The 27301-nt window shown below is 39.7% G+C and overlaps 2 protein-coding genes across 2 annotated transcripts in view; both read left to right on the top strand.

Moving 5' to 3' along the window:
• The first annotated feature begins 983 nt into the window (after positions 1–983).
• Positions 984–4914, top strand: olfml1 (olfactomedin-like 1). Its single transcript, XM_065957160.1, has 8 exons — positions 984–1379; positions 1933–2036; positions 2189–2379; positions 2661–2764; positions 3093–3284; positions 3958–4138; positions 4232–4391; positions 4545–4914. Exons 1-8 carry the CDS (start codon positions 1251–1253, stop codon positions 4699–4701), a joined length of 1218 nt encoding a protein of 405 aa, XP_065813232.1. The 5' UTR covers positions 984–1250; the 3' UTR covers positions 4702–4914.
• Positions 4915–7022: 2108 nt separating this feature from the next.
• si:ch211-266k8.4 (rab GTPase-activating protein 1) overlaps positions 7023–27301 on the top strand; it is a 56572-nt gene continuing 36293 nt past the window's right edge. Inside the window, exons 1-10 of the mRNA XM_065957022.1 lie at positions 7023–7428; positions 8277–8364; positions 8459–8566; positions 12244–12436; positions 12722–12847; positions 13502–13625; positions 15118–15187; positions 16574–16688; positions 16882–16999; positions 25046–25158. Of these exons, the coding sequence (XP_065813094.1) occupies positions 7286–7428; positions 8277–8364; positions 8459–8566; positions 12244–12436; positions 12722–12847; positions 13502–13625; positions 15118–15187; positions 16574–16688; positions 16882–16999; positions 25046–25158 (1198 nt within the window). The 5' untranslated portion in view covers positions 7023–7285. The remainder of the gene's footprint in view (positions 7429–8276; positions 8365–8458; positions 8567–12243; positions 12437–12721; positions 12848–13501; positions 13626–15117; positions 15188–16573; positions 16689–16881; positions 17000–25045; positions 25159–27301) is intronic.

Raw genomic sequence — 27301 nt, 5'->3', positions numbered from 1 at the left:
TTTTTCTGTCATTGGAACCGGCAGAAAAAAAGACCAAGGTGGCTCTGAAAGGCAGCAGATAAATAAAGCCATTCAACCTGCAGCACATAATGGCAGCAAACTGTTGAATCCATCTGAATGTTGCCAAACCCCACAACATTTTATTAAGAAAAGATGCCCAAGCACTGATTTATAAAGCCAGATGTCTGTGCATGTGTGGACCTTTCTCCCTCAGTCTCTTCAGGCAGAATAATCACTGTTTTGGAGGATTTGGTGATATTAGATAATAGCATGTCTTTAACAACATAGTGTAGACTTGGGAGCAGGAAAATTACAAGGCAACAATGTCATATTTGATCTGTGGCTTTATAATACAGGGTCTTAAGTCATATCAAACCTGTAATCCATCCGGCGGAAACCTGCCTTGTTGTTTTGTAAGTTAAAGATATAACATGTGAAGCCTTGTGAAAACTGAGCATGTTTGTAGGATACTAAAATTGGGCAGCAGTCTCTCAGTCTGTAGGGACTTGGTTTGGGAATCAGACGGTCACTGGTTCAAGTCCCGTCACGTCCAGAAATTTGCTTGGTAGCTGAAGAGGTGGTAGTCCACCTGCTGAGTTGCTCTTGAGCAAGGCACCAAATTCCCCCACCAGCTCAGGAGCACCCACTGTGGGTAGCCCCCTCACTCTGAGACCCCTCCATTAATGAATGTCCACAGGATCCTGTTTGTGGACATTCATTTATTGAACAGCCTTTGCTCACTGTGAGAACTGAGGACGTGTCAGAGGCCCATCTGGAGAGTATTACAAAACTGACCGATCTGAGCTATTGGGTTTTTTTCTAGCTCTGGCTGTCTCTATCTCCCCCTCCTCTTTCGGTTTTCTCTCTTATACTTCAGATACAGAAACTCCAGAGGGAGAGAGAGAGAAAGAGAGGCTAGGCGAGAGAGAGAGAGGGGGGCTGGGAGGGACTGTGGGCGAGGTTAACTTGGATCCAAATCCACTGGCGCAACAACTGATTAAAGACAGAAAGTTCTCGGGAAACAACTCTGACAAGACTAAAACGCTTACTGAGGGCAGCAGGAGAGAACAGACAAGCCATTCAAGGACCTTTAAAGTTTTTTTCATTAGAGTGACACTCTGCAGGAGAATTTAGAAACTCACAGCAAAGGTCTGATTACCACTAAAAAGGCATTTCAGAGACAGAAACATTGAAGTTCTTCCAGCAGCAGGGAGAGTTTTAGTGCTGAATTATTAATAGAAGTCCTCGTCATGTCAAGCAAAGTGCTTCCCATCCTTTTCATATCTCTATGTCTGACTGTTGGTTCTATCTGGAGTCAGGGGTCTTCCCACGATAACTTTATTCTCCAGTACCTTGAGAGGAGACTGGCTCAGATGGAGGTAGGTGTACTTCTTTTTGAGATCATGACCTTTATCATGCAGCTAACATTAACGCACTCTGTCATGTTTATAATCTATGTTTACTATCTTGTATAAGATTGTTGGCTCTATTTGCCTTAATGTTATAAACATCAGACTTTAATTTAGCAGATTAAGGAATAACATAATAAAAATGGAAACATCTTGGGGCCAAAATATTGGTATACTCTCAGCTGTCAGACCCATGTCTTTATTTTAAGAAGCACCATTTCTTCATTAAAAAGTTGTATTAATTGGTGTTAATGTGTCTTGGTTTTAAAATGCTTTATGTGAGGCATTACTTGCTGAAGAGAACAGTCAATGATACTTACTGTACAGATAAATATTAAAACAAGTGAAACATAATTCATAGCAAGTAACTAAATCATTATATCATTTACATCCACAAAATCAAAACAAAAGTTTGCTAACAATAGCAAATGTGATGCCACCATGGTCAAGAGCCAGATGAGGAGTGTGTTGTGAGAAGGAGGATTGCTTTGGTTCTGCATTCTTTACACTTTGTGTCATTCAGGAGCGTCTTAATATCTGCGAGCAGAACACAGTGGGTATCACCCAGAAGACTTATGATCTCTCCTCTGAAATCAGAGGTTATCTGTCCACTCTCAGTGTTCTGAGGTAAGCCTGTCAGAAAAAACAACAACTTTATATGTGCCCAAAGTGGGCAATTTTTAGAAAAATAAATGGCTCACATTTTATGTCACTCAATGAAGATAATACAGAAGTTTCTGAAGATGAAACTGTATGAATTGTACTGTATATCTCCATAGATCAGAGACTAAGAGCCAGGTGGACAGTGTGTCTGTCCGTGTAGACCGGGTGGAGAGAGAGTTGGAATATCTTGAGAATAAAATTCCCAGCCAGTCTAATATTGAGATGGAGGAGGCACTGCTAGAACAACAGATAAAGGCTGCAGAACTGGACCAGCTGCAGAAGAAAGGAAGGATCAAGATTGAGAGGGGTAGGAGGTGCACCTGGTCATAATACAGTGTGTGTGTGTGTGTGTGTGTGTGTGTGTGTGTGTGTGTGTGTGTGTGTGTGTGTGTGTGTGTGTGTAGGCAAATATGTAGAGCCTTATAGTGTTCAAAGCTTATGATAAATATGATATAAGGGCTGAAAATGAACAAATAGTACTTAAGAAAAGACAAAGACTTGTAACCTTAAAAATGACATGATAATGTTCATGACTTTAATTATAATAAGAAACCCAACATTTAATTTTCTTATTTCCAATACCTCCAGACTGCAACACAGCCCTGAGTCAAATCAAGTCTCTGAAGATTGTGAAGAAGACAGGAGATGCCTACGGTTGCTGGTTCAGGGACCCCTCTGAAGGATCAGCCAAGGTCTGTTATTTGTAAAGATGCGGAATGAGAATTATTATAATTTAGTAGTGGACCATTTACAGTAAATAGACAGCTGTCTTCCTGTCTGAGCTTAGGACTTTGTTTGTCTGAGTGTTGAACTGCTGGATAATGATTCCTGACCTTCTTCTTTCAACACTTCTGTCTTCTTGTACTTTTCTGCCTCAATCTCTATTTACTGTATGACAATGCAGAATCTGTGGGTGAGGAAACAGATTTTGCCATCGAATGTTCTGTTTTTGCATTTGTAGTCCAAGTGCAATTGTCCACATTTCACTCATTTCTCTACTCATTACTGTAAATCTCCTAGGTCTACCTGCTCAGTGGAATCCGTAACAGCACTCTGCTGGAGTATGCTTCTCTGCACAGTTTCACAGAGAGGATCACCACACAGCCAGCTAAGGTTCTGAAGCTTCCTTTTCACTGGCAGGGAACCGGTCATGTAGTCTACAATGGATTCCTCTACTACCACAAGGCAGATACACCAAACCAGATATTGAAGGTGTGTGAGTAAAGTAAAGCTTTATACTTTAAATTGCTAACCATTTAGACAGTCTTTGTTAACTTACACTTGGTTTGTAAAATATAAAAAGGATTGGATAAATTGTTTGATTCAGTGGTCACATGACAATGAATAGTCACATTGTGAGGCAATAGTTACCGACTGCTGATTGCAATGCACTGAGTCAGGGCTTACTTTCTAGAACTGCTATGCAATAAATCCTAAGGCCTCTGGTGACCCTTTAATGTTCCTGATAAGGTCATCATAAGGTTGACATTTCTGCTCTAAGTGAAACATCCAACAGCTGTTCACACTGGTGATCCCTTACCTTTATATAATATGGCATCCTTTTGTCCAATCATTTGGTTTAAATACCTACAAACAATAACAGAATTCAAATCAGCCTAAACTACAGTTCCAATAAGGAAATATTAGCTGGATAAGATACCTAAAATAATAAACATGAGTAATCAAATATAATGTTTATTGATTAGCATTGTCATTGTAAGCAACACTATGAGATATAGTTTCACAGAAATACTTGCATAGCTGTAGTATGTTACTCTCTCACCTATCCAGTTAAGTTGGTAGATGTCTGACAGAGTTAAAATGAATTAAAACTTTGATAGAATTTTTAAAATGTTTGCATATTCATCTCTCTCCATTGAAAAAGGTCGACTTGTTGAATGGTACTGTGGTGGACAGTACGCTGCTACCAGGAGCAGGTCGTCTACCCGTTTACAGTTTGAACCCCAACACCTACCTGGACCTGGCAGTGGATGAACTTGGACTGTGGGTCATCCATGCTGACCCTGAGTATGGAGGAAACCTGATCATTACCAAACTGGATAAAGGTAGAGCATACCACCCCTGTACTGTACATAGACACAGATGTATACAGTAGCCAAAGTAGCCTGTAATGTGTCTGTTTTATGTTTCTATCTCAGGGTCTTTGGCAGTAGAGTACACCTGGGATACACAATGTAGAAGTCGTGATGCTGAGGGAGCCTTCCTTATATGTGGAGCCCTCTATGTGGTATACAACACACGTTATGGAGGACGTTCCACCGTACAGTGTCTCTTCGACATCCATGACACCATCCACAGGTTTGTTATATACACACATCAAGATAGAGCAGCCCACATACAAGGTTTTAAAAATATATATATATAATAATATATATATATTAATTTAATTGATACTTATTACCAACATTTACCAAATTGTCTCTTCTTTTTGTGTGTAAAATCCATCATCAGTGAAGAGAGTCCTGTGATGTTCTTCCCGAAGCGCTACACCAGCCACAGCAGCATCCACTACCACCCTGGAGAGAAACAGCTGTACGCCTGGGACGATGGCTACCAAACAATATACAAAGTGGAGACAAAGAGAAATGATCAAGTCACTGTTGAATGAAGATTTCTTACAATACTTAACCTTTGAAAACTTGTGTTATCAGTTATCAGAAGCACACAACCCACTGCGGTTTAGCATTTATTCTTTGCTGGAAAATGGATGCAGCATCTTTCACTGTTATTCATAATAGACATACGCTTATGTCCAATCAAAGGACATTCTTCAGTAGACTTTATACTTTGAATCATTACAATAAAGAGCATTTAAGTGTCATGTATATTTTCATTAACTTACCCTCAGAGGCCCAAGGCTTGAGTCCAATGTATGGTCCCCTGCAGCATGTTATAACCTGCTCCTCTTCCCTGCTCTCTCTTCAGCTGGGCTGTTATTAATGAAGGCCTTGATGTTCTAAAAACACAATTTAAAAAAACTAACAAAATGACTATAGCTGTAGATATATATCAATCAACTTTGCCACCAATGGTATTTGTTTTCTGGTTATACATCATTAAAGTTTGTAATATAACATGTAGTGCTATCAAAACTCATATAAAACTCATATATAAATCAACTCATCTGAGTTATACAACAACACTTAAGTTTGATAAAATATACTTTCATATCATTTTCATGTTGTATTCTCAACAAACTCACAGCACACATTGATGATAATCCAGTCCTCTTTTCAGAGTCTATTCCGGTGCATCTTGAACAGGAGTTTAGCTGAATCCATTTTGGTTTTCCGTGGTTCTTATTCTTTCTTCAGAAAATCTTTGTGTGGACAGTGGGGGTCCCCAGACTTTGGCACCCTGATAATGGGGGTCCCGAGATGAAAAGTTTGGGAACCCCTGACCTATATGACTTTAAAATCCATCAAGGATTACCTTTTGCATTGAGACACAACATATATATAAAAAACAAAACATTTTGTGAAGATGAGTAGAGTGGTCCTAACTCCTGAAGACGCTAAAACCCTTCATGAGGCTTTCGTTATGATTTTTTTTTTTTTTCCAACAGCTCATTTATAATATCCAAATCTGAAGCCATGCTTTCTGGAGTCCTCAATTTCATTTAACAATTTTGAAGGATCAAACATAAAAATGTGGTTTGAAAGAGCATGAAGACACAATTTGAAAAGGTGAATGTGTGCTATGAATTTGGTGGCACTACAACATGTTAGAGTACAGATAGCCTAATGCTTATTTTATAACCAAATTTAATTATAAACAAATCCCTAAAAATATATTAAAGCAAATTTCCCAAAGCCATGGAGTCGGGTATGGCTGCATCCTGGCGCTCTCTCGTCTGTGTGCTCTCGTCTCGTGCTCTGGCGCCCCGCTCCTCCAGAAATTTACAACGGCAAGTGCGCTGGGTCAAGAAGCAGTTTTACGAACTCGCGCATTAATTAATATTTACAGCCTATGATTATGTCAAGTCAAGTCAACTTTATTTATATAGCACATGTATAACAGCCGAGGCAGACCAAAGTGCTGTACAGTAAATTAAGCAAAATACATTACATCCAAAACATCATAAAGACACGTAAAAGCAAAAATGAAAAGTAATTAAAACACAAAACAATAGTAAAAGTTCTAGTCGACACTGCTGCTGGGATAAAACACTCAACTAGAAAGAAAAGCCAAGGAAATCCAATAATTCAAACATTACCATCGCGCCAAAAGAAGATAAGAGTGTAGAAGACGGTGAAGAAGATGGAGTCACTCGCCCGAGGTTTACAAGAAGCCCAAATGAATGAATGAATGAAAAGACATTCAAATGAGTCACACAGAGGGAGAGAGTTAGAGCGACGTTTGTTTCAACAGCTGAACCGGCGCTGCTGATTGAGCTGTGTGATTATATATAACTCAAAAAGCACATATACATATAGAATGGCGAAATTGCTTATTTTTATTTAGTCTTGAATGTATAAATACGACGGAGAATTAGGGCCACGTTACTTTTTTATATATATATTTCGAGATTAAAGTCGTACATTTACGAGTTAAATCTCGAAATTAAAAAATAATAATATTTTTTTAACATGGCCCTAATCCTCCGTCGTATATAAGCACCTAGTATGTTTGTAATATATCACATGTATACGACATATATTTTTTATTTCCGGAGCTTTATGTTGAAAATTAGAAGCTCAGGGGGCTCGGCTTCAGGCACACAGACGAGAGCACACAGAGGAGAGTAGCCAGGCTGCAGCCTTACAGTGAATATTACAGCTGAATATCACATATCTACAGCTGAGACCACATCTCCTTCTTGAAACGTCTCTGGTTCATGAAGCCACGCCCCTTTTCAGTTAAAGATGACGTAGTGCAAGGGGCGGGTCCAAAGTGACCGTTGAGCGGTCAGAAACAAACATTTGAGTTGAACGGGACGAGAGTGAAGTTTTCAGTCTGTGGGAGGTGAAGAGAGTGAAGTTTACAGTCTGTGGGAGGTGAAGAGAGTGAAGTTTACAGTCTGTGGGAGGTGAAGAGAGTGAAGTTTACAGTCTGTGGGAGGTGAAGAGAGTGAAGTTTACAGTCTGTGGGAGGTGAAGAGAGTGAAGTTCACAGTCTGTGGGAGGTGAAGAGAGTGAAGTTCACAGTCTGTGGGAGGTGAAGAGAGTGAAGTTCACAAGTCTTTTGACACTATGAGGAGGAGAAACAGTAGCAACGCCAGTAGGAGAAGCTCAACATTTAGAAGACGCAGTGAGAATTTGCACTTTGATGAATTCGGCTTTGCTCTTACTAAACGAAAGCACCAAAAAGTTCATCACCGATGTCATGATTACAGGTGCGGAAAGTAACGTTACATTTTGCTGAAGCAGAAGTATTATTTATTCAGCAAGCTGTTAGCGTTTTAAACGCTACTTTTATCTTTTATTCTATATTTGTTTATCTACTTACTTTTCCTTGTACAACATGAACACAGAAATACATAAATAGATATCTGAATATATTTATTTATATATTAATTTTATATGAATTGTTACATGTATTTGTATATATATATATATATATATATATATATTAATTGATGTATTTATTTATTTATACATTATTGTATGCATTTCTCTCAACATTTATTTATTTATTTATACTTTAGTCATTTTTTGTCCCTCATATTTATCCCCATGTTTGTTTATGTACAATATACGGTAGGCTATTCTTTAGAAACATGGTGTTTAGGTGGAGGTAAACTCGATGATATGGCCTATTTGGGTTCTACTTCATAGTCATTTACTCGGGTTTTGCTAATTTAACCTTAGACAGACTGTGCTCCATGATTCCAGCTAAATATTTACATTTCTTATTCATTTACATTTATACTAGGCTATCTCAATTAATAGGAAGAACAATGTCAATCAGTTTAGCCTACCCTTAAGCACAAGAAATCGTACTGAAAAGTCTTGTTTTTTTTCCTATAATCAAACTCAAACAAATCACCCAAGTAGCTGAAATCGGATATTTGTGACACATTAGTGAAGGATAAATAACTTCAGCGATTAAAGGATAAATTGGAGCTCTAACGTGCATTGTCGTTATAATCTGTCTCAAGTGATATCATTTTAAACTAAACTCAATGTGATATTTTTACAACAAGGGAACTGACTTTATACTTTGTGTGACTTCTGTTAACAGCTACCCCCAGCTGAGCCCAGTGAGGGTGAAAGAGCTGTGTGAACTACTCAGTTACTGGAATGGAGCCAGCTTTATCTGCAGAAGCCAGGTAACATTCATTCATATTTAAAAAAAAAAAAAAAAAAAGTATCAAATCTCTCAGGAATAAGAGTGATATTTACACATGCTTCTGGTTTTTCCAGATTGAGCGATTTATCAGGATGGGTATTCCTCCAAGCCTGAGGGGGAGAGTATGGAAATGTCTTCTTACTACTGACAGTCTGCGAGAAACTAGTGACTTCAACTACCAGGTACAACACAGTGCTACTTGGATCCAATAGAAGGATGGCTTTGTGTCTTCTTGAAACTAGTCATTTTGTCAGCATGTGAGGTTCAGAATGGAAACCAAAAGATGCTATGGGCCAATACTAAGAAACCAGTTCAACATTCCCAGGGTATCTTTCGCTTATTTGGCCTTATTTAGTATGGCCAGTATTTTAATGTGCATGTTCAAAAAGTGTTAGCTTCATTTTACTTATCACAACTTCACAAGCATGGACAGGTCTGTTGTCAGTAGATTGTCGTTTTGTACAAGCTCATAGCAAACGATGATATTAGAAAGGAATAAAGAAGCTAAACAGGATTCAGACTAAACTCAACACAGCTGCAGTGACTCATGCTAATCATTAATGCCCAATAGATCCGAATATTATAATTCCTGCTTCTTCCTTTAACTTCATTATGTTCCCATATGTGGTGTCTGACAGTTTAAGATGAAGACAGCAACAAGTATTTTCCCTAAAAATGTATATAAAAGCTTAATTAAAAGTGATAGGTAGCCCATGCTTCATTTGATGTTTTAAACAGATGTCTTCAGTGCTTTGATAATTGTAAAGAATTTAAAATATCTTTCATACAGCTCTGTGACTGAGAGATCTGATTAGACACATGTCCCTTTGTAGAATATCCCTGTGGTATTTTTACTAGCTCTATTTTTTCAGTGACTGACAAGGCTAACCAACCTGCAATGGCTCGAACTATTTTAATTAGGAAACATTCAGAAACAAATTCAGAATTGATGCAAATTCAAAAACATGTAAAAAAAAAACAGAACAAATGACCGTAATGTGCGAGCTTTACTGTAGCGCACTTTACTCGTAGCCTGAGCTATCAGGAAACTGAACAGCTAACTTCAGCTACACTTAGCAACAGCTTCTCTAGTAGAGTTAGGGTGCGTTCCAATAGTCCCTCCTATCTCCTTCACTATCCACTTTACCTTAACCCCGGGGAAAACGTCATGAGGTTAAGGAAAGATGTTAGGAGAATTCATAAAGGACTTAGAGAAAGGCGATCTCATTGCTCTGACAATCCGACCACATTTTCACTAGGTGACGTCATTAAATGCGACGGGCCGGCGGAGGTTAATGACGTGGGTCGGCCGTGTTGAAACTACAATGTTCAGAAAATGGACTACAAAAAGATCATCTAAAAAACTTTCCCCTGTGCCTTCTTACTGGTGAAATAATCCTAATTACCACAAGGTTGGGATTGAAATAAAAGAAATATAGACCACCAGGCTACAAGTAAGAAAAGTGAAACCATCAGCTTCCTGTCCAATCAGAAATCAACATCAACATAAATATGATTGTATGAAATTCATTGTTACATTTATATAAGATAGTTTTATTCATGATCCTGATAGCTTTTACTATTTCAAGCTGACACAACAACCTTTTTTGTGAATGTTCATTAAACCTGGGTTGTCGTATCAAGTTGATAACAAGCATCGTGTGACCATTTCATTTGATCCTTTGTTAGGGTTAATGAAGCCAGATAACAAAAAGGTACACTAGCTAGGTTGAACTTGCTTCATATAAGCCTCTGGTCTCCCTCACAGTTTCTGTCCCTCAATAATAAACAAAACAGCAAAAAGAAAAACCCTTGTATCAGCCTCTGCTCATATTTTTGTTAAATGCTTTCCCCCCCCTTCTTCTTGTGTACAAACTGGTTACTTGACTAATGTTGTATTGAATTGTCTAAACGTGTTACTCTTGAATCTGTTTTTTCTGTTTGTACTGTATCTTCAATAACTTATCACTTTTTTTATTTTGAGTTGAATCCTTCCTACAATTATACCTGGTGCATAGAGGCACACAGCATAGCTTAACTGCTGGGTTTTGACCAACAGGTTTGTCATATTCATGTAAAGCATGTGTAAGTGAACTTTTGCCCACCTGTGCACCCGCAGTATTTTGTTCTTTAAATGAGGTTTTGTTTGGGGCATTAATGCAGCATTGCTTTCTTGAGAAAGCAGAAAGCTCAACTGAGCAACTCGGAACAATAGACTGGCAGAGTCGCAGGCAGGCAAAATAGCGTTCACAATTAGCTTGTGCAAAGTAATTAGAGGCTAATTTCTGTATTATTTACTTATTTTTGACAGGCACTGTGCACTTTAGACCATGCACTTTAGATTGTTTAAACAGGGCTACAAGTTATACAGATTATGTAAGCCCAATACTAATGCCTGCAATCACTGCCTCGTAGACCTTAGGGACATTTCTTCTACCTCTGTGTAAGGGTTTACAGTCCTAGCTTCCCAACTAGTTTGTAGTTAAATTAATGATATAAGAAACCTGGTTATCTAGCCTCCAACTAAATGTAGACACAAAAAAACATGGACGATTAAGAAAAAAAAGAAAAAAGAATTTCTGTTAGTAATGGCTGCTTTCTACTGTATGTCTAGAGTATTTTGTACTGTCAACAATTCATAACTTTCCTGACTTGGGGTATTTTGCTAAAAAAATTAGAAGTAATGTAACATAAACAAATATATATATAGGAGATGTTACTTCATTCAGGCAGGACAGGGTTGGTCATTGTTGAAAACTAGCATGATTTGGAAAGTAGTGTTACCTCAGTGCTCTGTCCACACCCCCCCCCCCCCCCCCCCTCTGTGCTCCCTCATAAGCCACGCCCCTCACTTACATGCATGAGCACTGTTGCTCCATAAAGCAGACCTCTACTCATCACTTGCATTGTGTAGAAACTACGTTGTCTCATTCAGCGGTAAGCAAACACTAAACTTTATCATAATACAAAGGCCAACAACAAACACACAGTATGAACTCCGTCATCTTTTTGAGTGTGGTCTAGTGCACGCAAGGGGTACAGAGCGAGCAGGGAGACAGGGAGGTGTCTGATTGATTCATCAGATTGGTACCTTGTGGCAGACCGGCCAAAGTTTTTACATGCTTCCAGCTTCAGCCAAAGGATTTTCTTTGTTCCTTTTTCCGAGCACACAGTGTTTCTCAGTGGTTACAATTTTAAGAACCTATAAACATGTCAGCACTTCTGTAAAATCCTGCAGTAAGGTGCTGTTTTTTTTTTGTTTTTTTTTACATGCAGTTGTGTTTCTTCCTGTTGGTGATGCCTCAACACAGCAGACTGTTCTCATACTGGCAAATACAGACATACAGTATATTTGAGTTCCTTTGGTGTTTCATGAACTTGGACAAGTCATGTTAGCTGTTGGTGCAGAAAGTCAGAGATGTCACTTGGTTGCTATGTTTAATGTAGACCTGACCTGCAGAGTGCAGTCTGTGGGCTCCGCACCACTGCGCACTGATTGGCAGACTGAAAGGTCAAACTCAGGAACTTAATAAAAAAAAACCAAAAATTGAGACAGACAAATGTTGTGTACACAGGACTTCAAATTTGTTACTCAGGTATTGAAACAAGTATTGTCTTAGCCCATTCTAAAAGTCAAATGCTCTACAGTTCCACCATCACTAACTTTAACAATGTTATAAACTGAGTCTTACTTATTAGTGTTGGCTTCACATTTACCAGATTAACTAGGAGTATGAAACTTTGAATTAGTGAAAGGGTAATGTGAACTGCTCTGAGAGGTCTAAAGACTAGAAGGGTGCTTACTAAAGTAAATCACAATGATTTCTAACAATGACTTTTGTCGGGCTTTCTCCAACAGAAGTGCTTGTCAGATGTGCGAGGGCCCTTGGTGGACTTGGGAGTCAGTGAATACGGTATCCTGTCAGCAATCGCAACACTGAGCGAGACCCAAAATGATCTGGGTTTGAATCATCAGCAGCCGTCGAGCTGCCCTGCGACCAGTTACTCTGTAGATGACATCACTGTCTTCAGACAGATCGCCCTGGACTTACGTGAGCTAATACAGGGGAACACTTGTTGAAGGCTTTGTGTGTCTATATAATTGATGGTATTGTTGAATCTCAGATGGATGAGTCAGTTGCAATATGATTTATAATCAGTTGAATGTTAGGAAAAAAATCAGTCTTATGTGTTACTGTACTTCTTTGTAGTGCGTCTCATATTGAAACTCTGACATACAGATATTCTCTGGGAGATACATCAAGTACAAACATACTCCTGGTCTAATTTAGGAAGAAATGAACAATTGAAGAATATTAATTAAGGCTGTTCCACAGAGCGTTCCTTCCCTACGCACCGCTCTTTGATGGGTGAGAGCCCGGAAGCTATTGAGGGTCAAGCTAAACTCTTCAGGGTCCTCATCGCTTATGCCAAGTACAACCCACATGTTGGATACAGCCAAGGTAAGTTCTCCTGTTAGCTTTGTGTGTCTTTACATAATCATCAGATTGTTTTGCCTCTTCTAAACACCAGTGGAGGGCACGTATCTTCATTAGATATTCATATCCGATCCCTCACTCATCCTCAACCATAAACACTTCTCTGATGAACAAAGGTGCAGTATGTGATTAGACCACTAGGCGGAGGCAGAGGCCTATTTAAATAGTGAACCACACTCTACTCTACTAATTATTGAAGCATAGTTTTTAATAATAGAAGCTTGGTCATTTAATCTGTGGGGATGACAGTGTAGGTATTTTGTGAAACAAAAAAGGTAATTAATTGTGTGACAGCATAGCACATTAGAAGGTTGGATAATCTAACAACTGAAAATACTCTTGTCTTCCTAAGTGAGTTCTGCTTCCTTTGAAAATGTATTGTGTGTATTGTATTGTGTTTTAAAGGAAAGTTGCAGAAGTTGTTATGAGGGCAGGTGGCATGTTGTATTCTTCAAACATATTGATGTAAAACTTCGCTCAGCAGTAGAACATGATACTAATTTAATGGTATTTTATTTTCTAAGCTGTTTAATAACATTTCAAATGCTGTCTCCCGAACAGCCACAGCACTGTTTAGAGAGTACATTATTTTTTTTTTAATGTGTGTGTGTCTTACAGGGATGTCCTACATAGCAGCAGTGCTGCTGATGCAGTTGGAAGAGGAAGAGGCGTTTTGGGCTTTGACGGCCTTGCTGGATAAACCAAAATACCTTGCTGAACTGTTTGATGTCGGCCTCACCAAGTAAGAAAGGACTTGAAGTAGTTTCAATTTGAATTACAATTTGTCTTTTCACTATCATTAGAATAAGATAACTGTAATTAAACGAGTACTGTGCAGCAATGTTGCGCTCGTTTTGTCATGTGTGGTAAATGTAATCGTGATAAGAATTGTTGTTGTAATTGAGCAGCCCTTGCTTGAAGTATGTAAGAAACAACATCATAGATATAAATGATTGCTGTGCATTATGTCAATATATTGTGATAGAATATGATTGAAAATAGCACAAAGAAAAATGTTGAAACTCAAATTTAAATGAGTCCAACTTCTTAACTTCAGGAGAGTCTAACAAACACAGAACTCAAAAAGTCAAAGACCTATACAGTATGTATAGGGTCATAATGTTGACATAATGGAACATAATCAACCTGTTTCATCAGTTATGTATCAGAGGATTGTTTAAATTCTTGTAGCTTTCCCTTAGCTCAAAGTCCCGCTGCTGTGTTGCTCCTCCTGGTCCCTCCTTGCGTTGCCGCTTCATCGCTGCACAGAGCTCTGACTCCAGTGTAGTATCCACTGCTGTGGGAGCACGCATCACTTCCATTAGTCTGCAAACTACCATTTCCTGCTTTTCCTCCCTGGCAGTGTCTATAGGTAGTTAGAGAAAAATAAGCATCTTGGTACTCCTGGAATCGGATGCCTTTTTCTTTTAAAACACTTTATCTTGGGTGTCGTTAGGAGAAGAAATCTGGGCTCTGGACCCTGACGTGTTTCTGCTTCATCCGCTCTTTCTCTTTGTTGCTGCTGTTCAGTAGCGAGGGCAGCAAGTCTCTGGTGAATGTCTTGTTTAAGATGATCCAAACCTTTTCACGTTTCTTCTTAAGAGCTTGTCCAGATGTGTTGAAATCACCTCTCATTTCTGATTTTAGGCCTCTGATCTCTTCACTGATGTTTGTTTTTTTTTAGCCATGAGCAGATCCCTGCATCTCAGCTAGCTTGACTTGTATTTTCATGTTAGCCATTTTCTTCTAGTACAGAGTCCCTAGAGTGGAAAGTGTGACTCCACCTCATCTTTATCCTGGTTTTTGGTGTTACATTTCTGACCCTTCTGCCTCCTTTCCCCACTCATTTTCTGCAATTAAGTTACCCAACTCTTAAAAGTTCATGTTTTGGGTGAATTTTCACAATAGTCTATCAGGAGCGCTGATGTTGGGCAGCCTTACGTTACCATAATGTAACTGGAAGTACCTCTGTCTTTGTGCTGTTTTCAACCAGGGGTTTCAATGTTTTGCAAATCATCACATTCTGTGTTAAATTGGAAATGACAGAACATCCCAACTTTTTAGAAATTGGAGTAGTATATAGGGGGAAAAAGCTGCATAAAATGTGTCCTTATTTGTCAAGATAAACAGGAGTGTGACAACATAACTTGTGCAAAGAGTGTGCCAGAGTTGAGATCTGTGGTACTGCATGGCTCTACTAAACTAAATATTGTTGTTATATTTGGTTTGATCAGGATCCAGCATCAGGTGAAGATGTTTGACCAGTTCCTGAAACACAGGAAGCCAAAGCTCTTTCAGCACATGGTGAGTCAGTTTTTTCAATATTTTTGTTTCTAACTAGGTTTGTGGTTACAAAGAGAGCCCGGTAATACGCTTTAATTCTCTGTTTAATGAAGCAAAATGCACATATAACCATCAAGCACTGCTAATTGATGCATCATTTAAAACAAAATGAAAAGATAAAGTGTGGTGTATCTTTTTACAGATATTTTAGAGATGTTATAATAGGGAGAATGCTCCTTAAATACAGAATGACTAGCAAGATGTTGAAAACATGTGAATATGTGTTTACGTCTACAGCATCTTTAAGGACAGATATAATCAAGTGATGAGTTTGTTATTTGTGAGGGAGAGGCCACTCTAATGCATCAATCAACAAATTGGACTTTCTGTCATTCAGTTTATAGGCTCTAGGCTGTATTCAGCAAAACAAATCATTCTGACGGAGAGGTTAAATTACTGTATCCCACCACCCCGAGCCAAATTTGATGCTGGTCACTGATCACGACTAAACAATAGGGGTGGGAATCACCAGAGTCCCCACGATACGATATTATCGCGATACTTGAGACACGATACGTTTCTATTGCGATTTTTAACATTATGTGATATGCTGAGAATTGTGATAGAATATATTGCGATTAAGCTTTTTAACTGCATATTATGTCCACTTTACTAAACTAAATCAAGAACTGTTTTGTCAAATAAGATAAAACTCTCAGTCCGTTCATCTCACTTCAGTCTTGTTATTTGTATTTCAGTCTAACTGAACTTTTACTTGAATTCTTAATCATGCAACTCGTCCAAAATGAACTGTGCAACCCATTCAGCAGTTCAATATCATATTAAAAATGTTGATACTTGGCTGCTATGAGATGATATAATATCGCCACACAAAATATAGAGATGCTATACTGTATCCATTTTTTACCCCACCTCTACTAAACAAGCTGAAAATCGGTCAAATTGTTCGATCAGTGAACCTCTACTAAACATTGCATTCAACCTCAGATGACTCAAAGTGCTGTTAATCATGCCTCTGTCACATTACTGTGAGCGTATTGTTAGTTAGAAGGTTGAGTTGGTTATGAAACTGACTGAAAATTATATCGATGCCTTTTAATGACCTACAGAAGAAAATGAAGAAAGAAAATACTAGTTAATTATGTACAGGACAAGATTAACAAAGAGGCAAGAGGTACCACTTTCTCCACAGGAGACTCAACAAATCCAAGTAAACTGATAACTTTAACCAAATTCATCACTCAGACTAATATTTCTGCACAAACTAAATTGCATTGCCGGTGTTGAATGTGTCAATATAGGTGACAGAAATAAGAGGAGTAACAAACTAGGAATACATTTGGTTATTATATATCAACGCTCTGTGTTTTCCTGACGTCCCTGCAGGAATCAGTGGGAGTCTTAACAGTTCACTTTGTAATGCCGTGGTTCCTCACTCTGTTCACTTCCCTGCCCTGCTGGGACTCTGTCCTTGCTGTTTGGGATCTAATCATTCTGCACGGTATGAACAGCTACACACTAACTCCCTCAATCACACAAACAAACATGCACAAACAAGCATATTAAACACAGGTATTTCCATATCTCTTTTGCTCATATATTTGCTTTGTGGTGAGGGGGTACTCCCATTTTAATGAACAACAAAGACCTCTTGGGAGTAAAAATGATTTGGAAATCCTATTATCTCTCCTCAGGCCTGTCCGCTGTGTTTCGCACCACCCTGACCATTATTGAGCTGCTGGAGTCTAGACTGATGGAGCTGAATGATGAGGGAGCATTGCTGCCCCTGCTGTTGAGAGTTCCTGTTCATGTGTAAGTAAAGTGAGGCTGAAGGTCAGATGTTTATGAAGGATTTAACTGAGGTGGATAAGCCTGGCTTATTTGGATAATTGTTTCTAATTTTACTCGGTGTCACTCAATTACGTGACGGCTGTGGCTCAGTTGGTAGAGTCGTTGGTTCGATTCCCAGCTCCTGCAGCAACATGCCCGAGGTGTCCTTGTACAAGACACTTAACCATGAATTGCTTCCACTGCTTTGTCGACTGGGTATGAATGTGTAAGAATGGGATTAGTTACTTCTGATGGTTACTTTCCATAGCAACCTCTGACATCATATGGGCGGCTGTGGCTCAGTTGGTAGAGTCATCACCTCTTAACCGGAAGGTTGAGGGTTCGACCCCGAGCTGGGCAACATGTTTGATGTGTCTCAATGGTGATTTCAGGAAAAAAAAAAAAAACAGTACCCCATTCCATTAAAAAAAGACCATAAAATGATTTCATAACTCTTTTCACTTTTTTTTTTTTATAAATGTATTAAAGTGAACAGAAAAGTCACCACACTCAATGTCCTCTCAAGTTTTTATAATCTGGATAGAGCAGCAGCTCTACAGATCAACAACGGACACATTTCAGCACAAAGCCTTCAGCCCGTCTGTTGTGCAGCACTCTTTCTCCACCCTTGTATGTGTGTTGTGTGTCGCCTTGGTCTTATCATATGCTCTGCAAGTGAAAGAGAGAGAGGTGTCTGCTGGTACGCCCTCCCTGTAATAGCATTGGGGTGCAACATCTTATGTTGAATATCTACTTTATAAGGTTGAATATTTAAAAAAAAAAAAAAAAAATGCAGCTCGTTGTTGCTGATGTTCTGATGCAGTCTCAGTTTTGCTATGTCATCGAAACAAGCCTCCCCACACGAGACTCACCTGCTGTGATAATGGAAACCTCATCTGTAACTTTTGTTCTCAAGACTATTTCTTAAATGTGTTGAGAGAGACTGGCCCTTCCTAAGAATGTGAAGAACACTTATCAAGAGTTTAGAGCTCAGATTTAAGACTTGCCCCATTATAACACCACAGGCATCTCATGAATATCAATATCCCTCATCAAATTGGACATGTTTAACACAGAACATGCCAGGAAATGCAGAGTGTTATGTTGCTGAGGTTTTGTTTGTATATGTTTAGATACAAATCTTTTATGCTAAATAAGTTTCCTCAGTGGAAGCCCCTGCTGCTTTCAGTTCCCTTTCAGACAGTTTCTGTGACAGTCTCTAGCTATGTTGAATATAAACATCACACAGCGACGGACATGTTTTGTTGCCACAGAGCTGTAGTTATGGCAACTCAGCGGGGTCACTGGGTTTGTTTATACAGCCAGTTTGTGTGACGGACTGGTGCACAGTGATTATTAAAATCCAGTTCATCACATTTGTTGTGCTCGATAAACTCCCTTCAATCACTGAAATGCCAAAGTCTGTGCTCTTTTTGTAGAGCTATGTCCGTATGTTTGACCTAAGTTTGATTACCTTTGACAAAGACCTCTGCAGTTGAAAGTGGATAAATTGAGGCCACACAGCCAAGTAGTTTCCCTGAATGCAGCTGTACAACAGATAAAGGGATGAGGCACTTTATCACTAGCAGTGGAAGGAGAGAAGGTATACTAGATACAGTAGACAGCCATGACTTACAATTGGTTTATAAAGAAAACATCTTTATGATTATTGTAGGGGACAATGTCATCTTTTTATTGCACTATAAATGATTAGCATTGTTGTGCACCCACAGTAAGTACACGTTCTGTATACTACAAGCAGAGTAACTGCACATTTTGATCCATGTGTGAACCTCTTCTGTTTTCATGTATCCATTGCCTCAATGACAGTCACATCTTGTCCAAGCTCTGGTGTTTAGTGGGCAGCCTGCCATGATGTCACATTGGGAAGTCCTTGTTGCCGGCTTGGCATCATTACGAAAGCCTGGTCAGAAGTCCACCCTAAGTGGTGTGACTGTCTCCCAGGGCAGGATCCCCTTACACTGGGAAGATGCTGTTAAAGAAAAAGGGTAAGGGAGCAAGTGGGGTAAAGAAAATCAGAAAGATGAATACAGGGTCTCAGAGGGAAGCAACCAGAGAAAGAAGCTAGGCTAGTGGGGGGAGGGACATAGTGGGAAAGACAGAGAGATGAAACAAGAGAGCACTATCACCAACCTCTCCTGATAGTTTTTAAATGGCTCTGCAAGTGGTTTAAAGAACAAGTTATCATGCACCCATTTAGGGCCATTCTGACTTATGATTGGTACAAGTCTGTCTACAGTTGGCTGTCAGGCAGCTGTTTCATCAAAGGTATCAACAATGACCTTCAGTGAATCCTACGTGTCCACCATGTCTGTCTTTTTATCTGCTCTTCTAACACTTAACAAGTATTTCTTTTCTCTGCTCCTCTGGTGAAGGTACATGTATGTGTCACAAAGTACTAAAACAAAGTCGCTTGCTGACGGCGGTCAGTTAAGATCTGAAAGAAATCTAAATAAAGCTTACTTTGTCAGAATTACCTTAATGTACCTTACATGGTACAAATGCTGACCTGCATCTCCTGTGGCTAATGCAAAAGCTAAAGACCCAGCTCTTTTTATAAAAAGAAAATATAAAAAGCATACAGGGACACAATGACGCTATTGCAGAACCCACACAACCCTGTGAAACATCCAGAATTTTTATTGACGTGGGGAAGAAAGAGTTTTTAAAGCGGTTCAGTTTACATCGGGGGACTCTGTAGGAGTTTAGTTAAAAATAACAATAATGTCGATTCATATTCAGAAGTTTTTCACCTCAATTTTAACTTGTTGGAAACCACATAAAACATGTCACTTGAGCTTTTTTATGTTATGCTTAGATGTGCAAAAATATTTTTGATTAAATATCCATGTCCATAGACATTTTGAATTTGGATATTAACCAATACTCATTCCATTACACAATGTCAAAGCAATCATGAAGATACGGACTATAAAAGTAAATCGTACTTTTGGTTTATATGGTTTACTGGTTACTTCAGTGTCCACGTCTCCTTTAGCCATTCCTGTCTCCTACCCATTTCCTACACACTGTTTTCCATTTTGTCCTTCACCAGTCTTTTCTTTTCCTCTTTTGTTCACCACGTCCTTCACTTTAGTCTATTCCCAGCAGCCTCCCTTGGCTGTCCCTCCTCCCCTGTCTTCTCATCTTCACTACCCGCCTTCTCATTCCCTGTGCCTTTTTCATCCATTCATTTGTCCTCATTGAAAAACTCAGACCCTTGTCCCGCTAGATGAGTTGTCACACCATTTGTTTGCTTCACACTGACGAGGCCGACTTCAATAAAGTTGTTTTCCTTCCCTTTGAAAAAAACTACATTTAAGCAATCCCAAATGTCTTCCAAGGGGATCACTCAGTGGATCTCTCCTTTTCTTCTGGTATAATTAATTTGAAATGTGTTTTACTTTTCTTTCTACCTTCTCCTTTATCTGTCTTTAAAAACTTGTTTCATATATCTTGCAGAACTTCCCCCTTAGATAACTTACACAGATAATTAAGTTATCAAGAGATCCAACTTAGAAATGCTTATTCCCCTCAGAGACACATATACATCAATGGAGTCTTATTTATTAGCCTACAAAAAGGACAAATATTGTGATGACCAGAAAATCTGTTCATGACACATTGACTATTGTCTGCATTTATTTCAACCACTTCTGTTCAATGGCCCTTTTGGCAGGACATTTTCATAAATAACTGTTCATCAAAAGCATAATTTTGATCAATTGTTGAAAATAAAACAAATGACAACAAAAAGAAAATTGTATATATTATATGTCCAAGGACAAATGTATTTTAGGGCCGTTATGATTTCACTTTGCTCAGGAGTGGTGAATAGTGCTCATGTATGTGAGTTTGACGTTTGAAATTAAAGTCATTTGCAAAGAAATTGGTGCATTGTTCCAGGAAAATGCATTTTGGCCTAGGCAATTTCTTTTCTTTTAAAAGAAAATATATATTTGGGCCCTTTACGCCCTTAAGCTGAAGAGAAACGTTATGAGAAGCGGGGCAGCAATTGACCGAAGTCAGATTGGAACCACGGTTGAGCGACAAGGACTGTTGCCTCTGTACATGGAGCACCCAACATTACCGCTAGAATATTCAGCTCCCCGGCAATTTAATTTTGCCTAAATTGCACAGGTAAATGTAGTATTAACGGTGTAATCCCTCTGAAAAAATTTGCCCCTGAATTTTCAAATAATAGTCTATATACACTGCTCAAAAAAATAAAGGGAACACTAAAATAACACATCCTAGATCTGAATGAATGAAATATTCTTATTAAATACTTTGTTCTTTACATAGTTGAATGTGCTGACAACAAAATTACACAAAAATTATCAATGGAAATCAAATTTATTAACCCATGGAGGTCTGGATTTGGAGCCACAGTCAAAATTAAAGTAGAAAAACACACTACAGGCTGATCTAACTTTGATGTAATGTCCTTAAAACAAGTCAAAATGAGGCTCAGTAGTGTGTGTGGCCTCCACGTGCCTGTATGACCTCCCTACAACGCCTGGGCATGCTCCTGATGAGGTGGCGGATGGTCTCCTGAGGGATCTCCTCCCAGACCTGGACTAAAGCATCCGCCAACTCCTGGACAGTCTGTGGTGCAACGTGGCGTTGGTGGATGGAGCGAGACATGATGTCCCAGATGTGCTCAATTGGATTCAGGTCTGAGGAATAGGCAGGCCAGTCCATAGCATCAATGCCTTCGTCTTGCAGGAACTGCTGCCACACTCCAGCCACATGAGGTCTAGCATTGTCTTGCATTAGGAGGAACCCAGGGCCAACCGCACCAGCATATGGTCTCACAAGGGGTCTGAGGATCTCATCTCGGTACCTAATGGCAGTCAGGCTACCTCTGGTGAGCACATGGAGGGCTGTGCGGCCCCCCAAAGAAATGCCACCCCACACCATTACTGACCCACTGCCAAACCGGTCATGCTGGAGGATGTTGCAGGCAGCAGAACGTTCTCCACGGCGTCTCCAGACTCTGTCACGTCTGTCACATGTGCTCAGTGTGAACCTGCTTTCATCTGTGAAGAGCACAGGGCGCCAGTGGCGAATTTGCCAATCTTGGTGTTCTCTGGCAAATGCCAAACGTCCTGCACGGTGTTGGGCTGTAAGCACAACCCCCACCTGTGGACGTCGGGCCCTCATACCACCCTCATGGAGTCTGTTTCTGACCGTTTGAGCAGACACATGCACATTTGTGGCCTGCTGGAGGTCATTTTGCAGGGCTCTGGCAGTGCTCCTCCTGTTCCTCCTTGCACAAAGGCGGAGGTAGCGGTCCTGCTGCTGGGTTGTTGCCCTCCTACGGCCTCCTCCACGTCTCCTGATCTACTGGCCTGTCTCCTGGTAGCGCCTCCATGCTCTGGACACTACGCTGACAGACACAGCAAACCTTCTTGCCACAGCTCGCATTGATGTGCCATCCTGGATGAGCTGCACTACCTGAGCCACTTGTGTGGGTTGTAGACTCCGTCTCATGCTACCACTAGAGTGAAAGCACCGCCAGCATTCAAAAGTGACCAAAACATCAGCCAGAAAGCATAGGAACTGAGAAGTGGTCTGTGGTCACCACCTGCAGAACCACTCCTTTATTGGGGGTGTCTTGCTAATTGCCTATAATTTCCACCTGTTGTCTATTCCATTTGCACAACAGCTTGTGAAATTGATTGTCAATCAGTGTTGCTTCTAAGTGGACAGTTTGATTTCACAGAAGTGTGATTGACTTGGAGTTACATTGTGTTGTTTAAGTGATCCCTTTATTTTTTTGACCAGTGTATGTTACCCAACATGTGTCTAGTCTAAATATAAATGTGCCACATTTTTGTTTAGTTTTAACCCTGGGCCTTGATGTCAACTGTCACATCTGAGGATCCTTTTAAATCTGAGCACCTTCCCATTCATTTGATTTCCTGGCTTCCTGTCGACCTCAACAGGTGTCCTGTGTTTGCACTGCCAAGCTTTCAACTCTTACATCAGCAAAATATTTTCTAACATCTATGTAGCTTCTTCTTGGAACTAATACCAAAGTGATCTAAACTAGTTGTTTTAACAGGTTTTCATAACCAATTCTTAAAAAAAAATGGACCTTTGCCTGGCCATATGCATAATCTGACCTCTCCATTAAATAGGAATTCTTGGGACTGATATCAGTGTTTGGGAATGGAAAAAATCATATGCCGATATATCTTTCTTAGATCTATGTTTGATCTGTAGAGATTTATATATAAACATTTATTGCGCTGATCCCTCAAATGCAGTTATCAAACACTTGTGGAAAAGATATATAATGAAGACAAGATGGTCACTCGACTGGAACCACACATGTATGTGCATCACTGCTTGACACTCTGCAGAGTGATGATGCTTGATGTAATCCATATAGCTCACTCTGCTGGTGAACTGCTAGTGTAATCCAAAGATACCCAAATGAAAGGCTATTGGACTGGTGAATAAATTGAGTAATATCGCTGCATATCTGCGTTAAAATTAGCCGATACTTATAGTCACTGTATATGCCAACGTTATCATCCACTCATGTTTTTGCACTATAGAGATAAATCTGACTTGACTTGATCACCCTCTCTTATTTTGTAGTTGGAGTGTGTATCTTTGTATCTCTTTGTGGAGACCTTGTCGTCTGACTGTGCCTATTTTGTGTATTTTTTTCTTTAATAATATGATAATGACAAATGAACAAAAAAAGGACTGTGATACAATAGATGGTAGGGTGATAAATACTGTATAGAGGGCATCAGGGTGCCAGACAGAGGCAGTGCTGCATAACTCCAGGCTATTGACTCATCCTGTGTGGCTGCTCCAGTGATGACTGGGAGTGAAAGTAGATGTATTACTTTTTAAGTATAATTTCATTACAACCTTCTCTGCTGCTGTTTGGGACTAGGTGTGGGCAATATGGCAAGATAACCCATCACATTTTTTTTATGGCAGGATATCAACCAGATTTTTTTTTCTCCAACTTTTTTTCAGGACTGTTTTGCAGGTTACTGCTGTGCTCAAAATACTTTGTCTTCAGTAACAACCTGTTGCTCAATGCATGAAACTGTTAGTATATTTTCCATTTAATTGTTGGTCCCCGTCAGGTTAAGGTGAGGTCTCTACCAGAATATTTGAAGCACCAACATTTATTTTGGGTGGCTGTGGCTCAGTTGGTAGAGTCGTCGCCTCTCAACCGGAAGGTCGAGGGTTCAATCCCCAGCTGGGTAACATGTCTAGTTACTTCTGATGGATGATACTACATAACAACCTCTACCATCAGTGTGTGAATGTGTAGGTGTGACATGTGGTGTAAAAGCACTTTCAGTAGTAAGAAGACTAGAAAAGCACTATATAAGCTCAAGTCCATTTACCATTTTCCTGCTGATACATTTTTGTAGACAATTTGTGCCTTTTCTGCAAAGTTTTAGAGTTATGATATTGTCTTGTGTCTTGTGTCTTGTGTCTCTTTTGTGTCTTTTAAAAAACCATTTAGTATTGATCTTCACATTTTCATTCAATGATAAATTCATTGATTTGGAAGCATGTGGACATGTGGAGTTCTTGTGTGTCTGCTCTTCTCTAGTTTAGCCATGCAGAATGTCTAAACCTGTAGATCTATACATGTTGCATATAGTTCAGATGTAGTTTACCTCCCACCTTTTGATTAGCCTGTTGTTTACCCTTTTCCTTGAATATAATTTTGGTTAGAACTCTCTTGTCAGCAAAATTAGCAGTTTTCTCTTCTCCTTCAATGAATAAAACACAGCGTTACATCCACAGAATTAGTCCTTAAATGCTTCTATTTCTCAACAAGGTTTTTAGAATTAAAAACATATTGTTTATTTGCTTTCATAATCTACTGTTCTTGCTGCTTCTTCCCAGGAGTATATTCTTCTATAATATTCTAAAGCTCTACTTTGTAAGTTGTGATATCAACAGCCCTTCCATCTTGTTCCCTCCCTTTCTATCCTCCACTGCTACTTCCATCTGCAGGGCCCAGTACACCGTGTTGGTCCCTGCCCTGTGGAACACCGAGGTCCAAGACTGGGAACTTAAATGCATGAACAGTCTGGTGTTGGATGAGAGCCACCATGGACTCAAAGAAGGTACTACACAAACATTTTACAGACAAAGCCGTTCCTCTTAGGCAGAGGCTCAGGGAGCAAAAGGACACTGGGGACTTCACAGGACACAGTCGCTCAAACTCTGGTTACTCATTCAGCCTTGATTAACCCTTAATGCCACATATGCTGATCTTGTTACACACACGCGCAGCCACACCAAAAGTTTAGCTATCGGGCCTTAAAGTCGGGTGTGTGGACCTTTTTTTTTTAAAAAGAGACAAAGAAAACTTTTCCTTGCATAAAAAAAGACAAGACTGTTCTATATCTCATTACTTAACCAATGAAACTGTTTCATTTTATTTTGGACCTTATACAAAAACTCATATTACATCAGTTGACAGTCTCCGAAGGCTGCCCAGGTTCATTGGACTGTTAGTGTGCATGAGTCTTGTTCCTTCTTTAACTCGACAGATCAAAGGAGCTTTTTTCTTTTGAAGATTTCTCGGATAACAGCTCTATAAGATCTGGAAACCCCTCACCCCGCAGTCTCATCTTCACAAAGGACAGACAGAATGGAATGCAAACCTGATGTGCATGTGTGTGTGTGTGTGTGTGTGTGTGTGTGTGTGTGTGTGTGTGTGTGTGCGCGTGCGCGTGCCTGTGTACATTTGTGTGTGAGCCCTCACAGACATAGGGAGGCTACGTGTTGGTGGCTGCAGGATTGTCTTTATTTGTTGGCAAGGGAGGAGAAGAGGGGCAGGAAAGGGGGACAGTGTGTGACTCAATGAAAGAGTTTTTTTTTTTTACAAAAATGACACCAATAGTTGGAAACCACAAACAAATGCATTTGGGTGGGATAACCCATAACACTGTGTGTGTCTGTCGACCTGTATGTGTGCGTGTGTACAATGTGTGACTAAGGATGAGTCATTCTTATTTTCTGGCCTGTCAGACTGTCTAGCCCTTAAGGCAGCAAAGGAAACAAGCTGATTCATTCTCAGCCTCACCGACACAATTAAACATTCCAGTATTTCTCTCTCACACTTTCACTCACTGTCTCTGTCAGGGAAACATTTTCACTGGGCTAGCGCAAATGATGTTGTGTTTGTTCAGCTTTGTAATTAATTGAAGGCCTCTTGTCCTGTAAGCAAAGCATAATCTTATTCGATTTTTGGATTACTGTTTTCTAACATTGCTGTTTCTGAAAAACATTTGGTCTTTGTCAAGTCGATGTGGAAAATAAAAGTAGGAGAAGGGTGTGATATGACTTCATGCAAATCGCTGTTTTAGTGTCAGCCAGGTATGTTTCATGTATCCTGTAGTACAGGTGTAGGCAACTTAGGCACATGTGTTACGCACTGAGAAAGTGTGTAACATTGTTCTTTTAGATTCTTGAAATGCCCTCTCATTTGCGGCCATTTGGGATATTCTCATTGATTGTTCCCATCTGTATTGAAAGCATCCCTTGAAAACCTGCCTGAGAAATGCAAATGCTCCTTGCCCTCTACACAGAATGCAGGCGGGGGACACTTGCTAAAAGTTTAACACTGCGGGTGACAAAGTTTGCAGACTTATATTTCATAATCATGGCAGCCTTGCTCTACAGTACTAGGGCTATCCCAGGAACAGTAACCACAATATTAACAAACCAACCGGGGAGCATGGTAGGCAACTGTCACAACCGCACAGATTTCCAATGCAAATCCGTGCTCACAGTTTAGGATACCGCCCCCACAGATTGGAGATTCGTGTGCAGTGATTTGCAAAGCGTGGGTACAGTTTGCAAGCCGTATTTTATTAATTACTTCCCTCCAACATAACAAAACTCATGTTTTAAAGTTTCCCTTGGGACTCACTTATCACAACAGGTGTATCATGACGCAGCTAACCAAGAGAGTAGAATCACATCAGCATCAGAGAAGAGAGAGGCCTGTGTTGAGAAAATAATACCATTAAAAAAAAAAAAGTCACATTCAAAAGAACTTGCTGGCAAATATAATTGCTGGTGGGCCAGCTTTGTCCGATCCCTGATTCACAAACTAATGTGCTGTATAAAAAGGGGGTTAAAAAGGCAGTTCTTATCAAAAAGGTTGCAGACTCCTGCTGTAGTACAAATGTAGTATTTGTGGCATTTTAATGTACTTTGCGGTTTAGGTCGTTAGCAGATGAAATCAGTGTTGGTTTT

This window comes from Labrus bergylta, chromosome 7 (assembly GCF_963930695.1).
Source record: "Labrus bergylta chromosome 7, fLabBer1.1, whole genome shotgun sequence".
In the NCBI taxonomy this organism is placed as follows: domain Eukaryota; kingdom Metazoa; phylum Chordata; class Actinopteri; order Labriformes; family Labridae; genus Labrus; species Labrus bergylta.
Note: the sequence above shows the minus strand (reverse complement) of the source record. Positions and strands in the feature narration are given on the sequence as shown.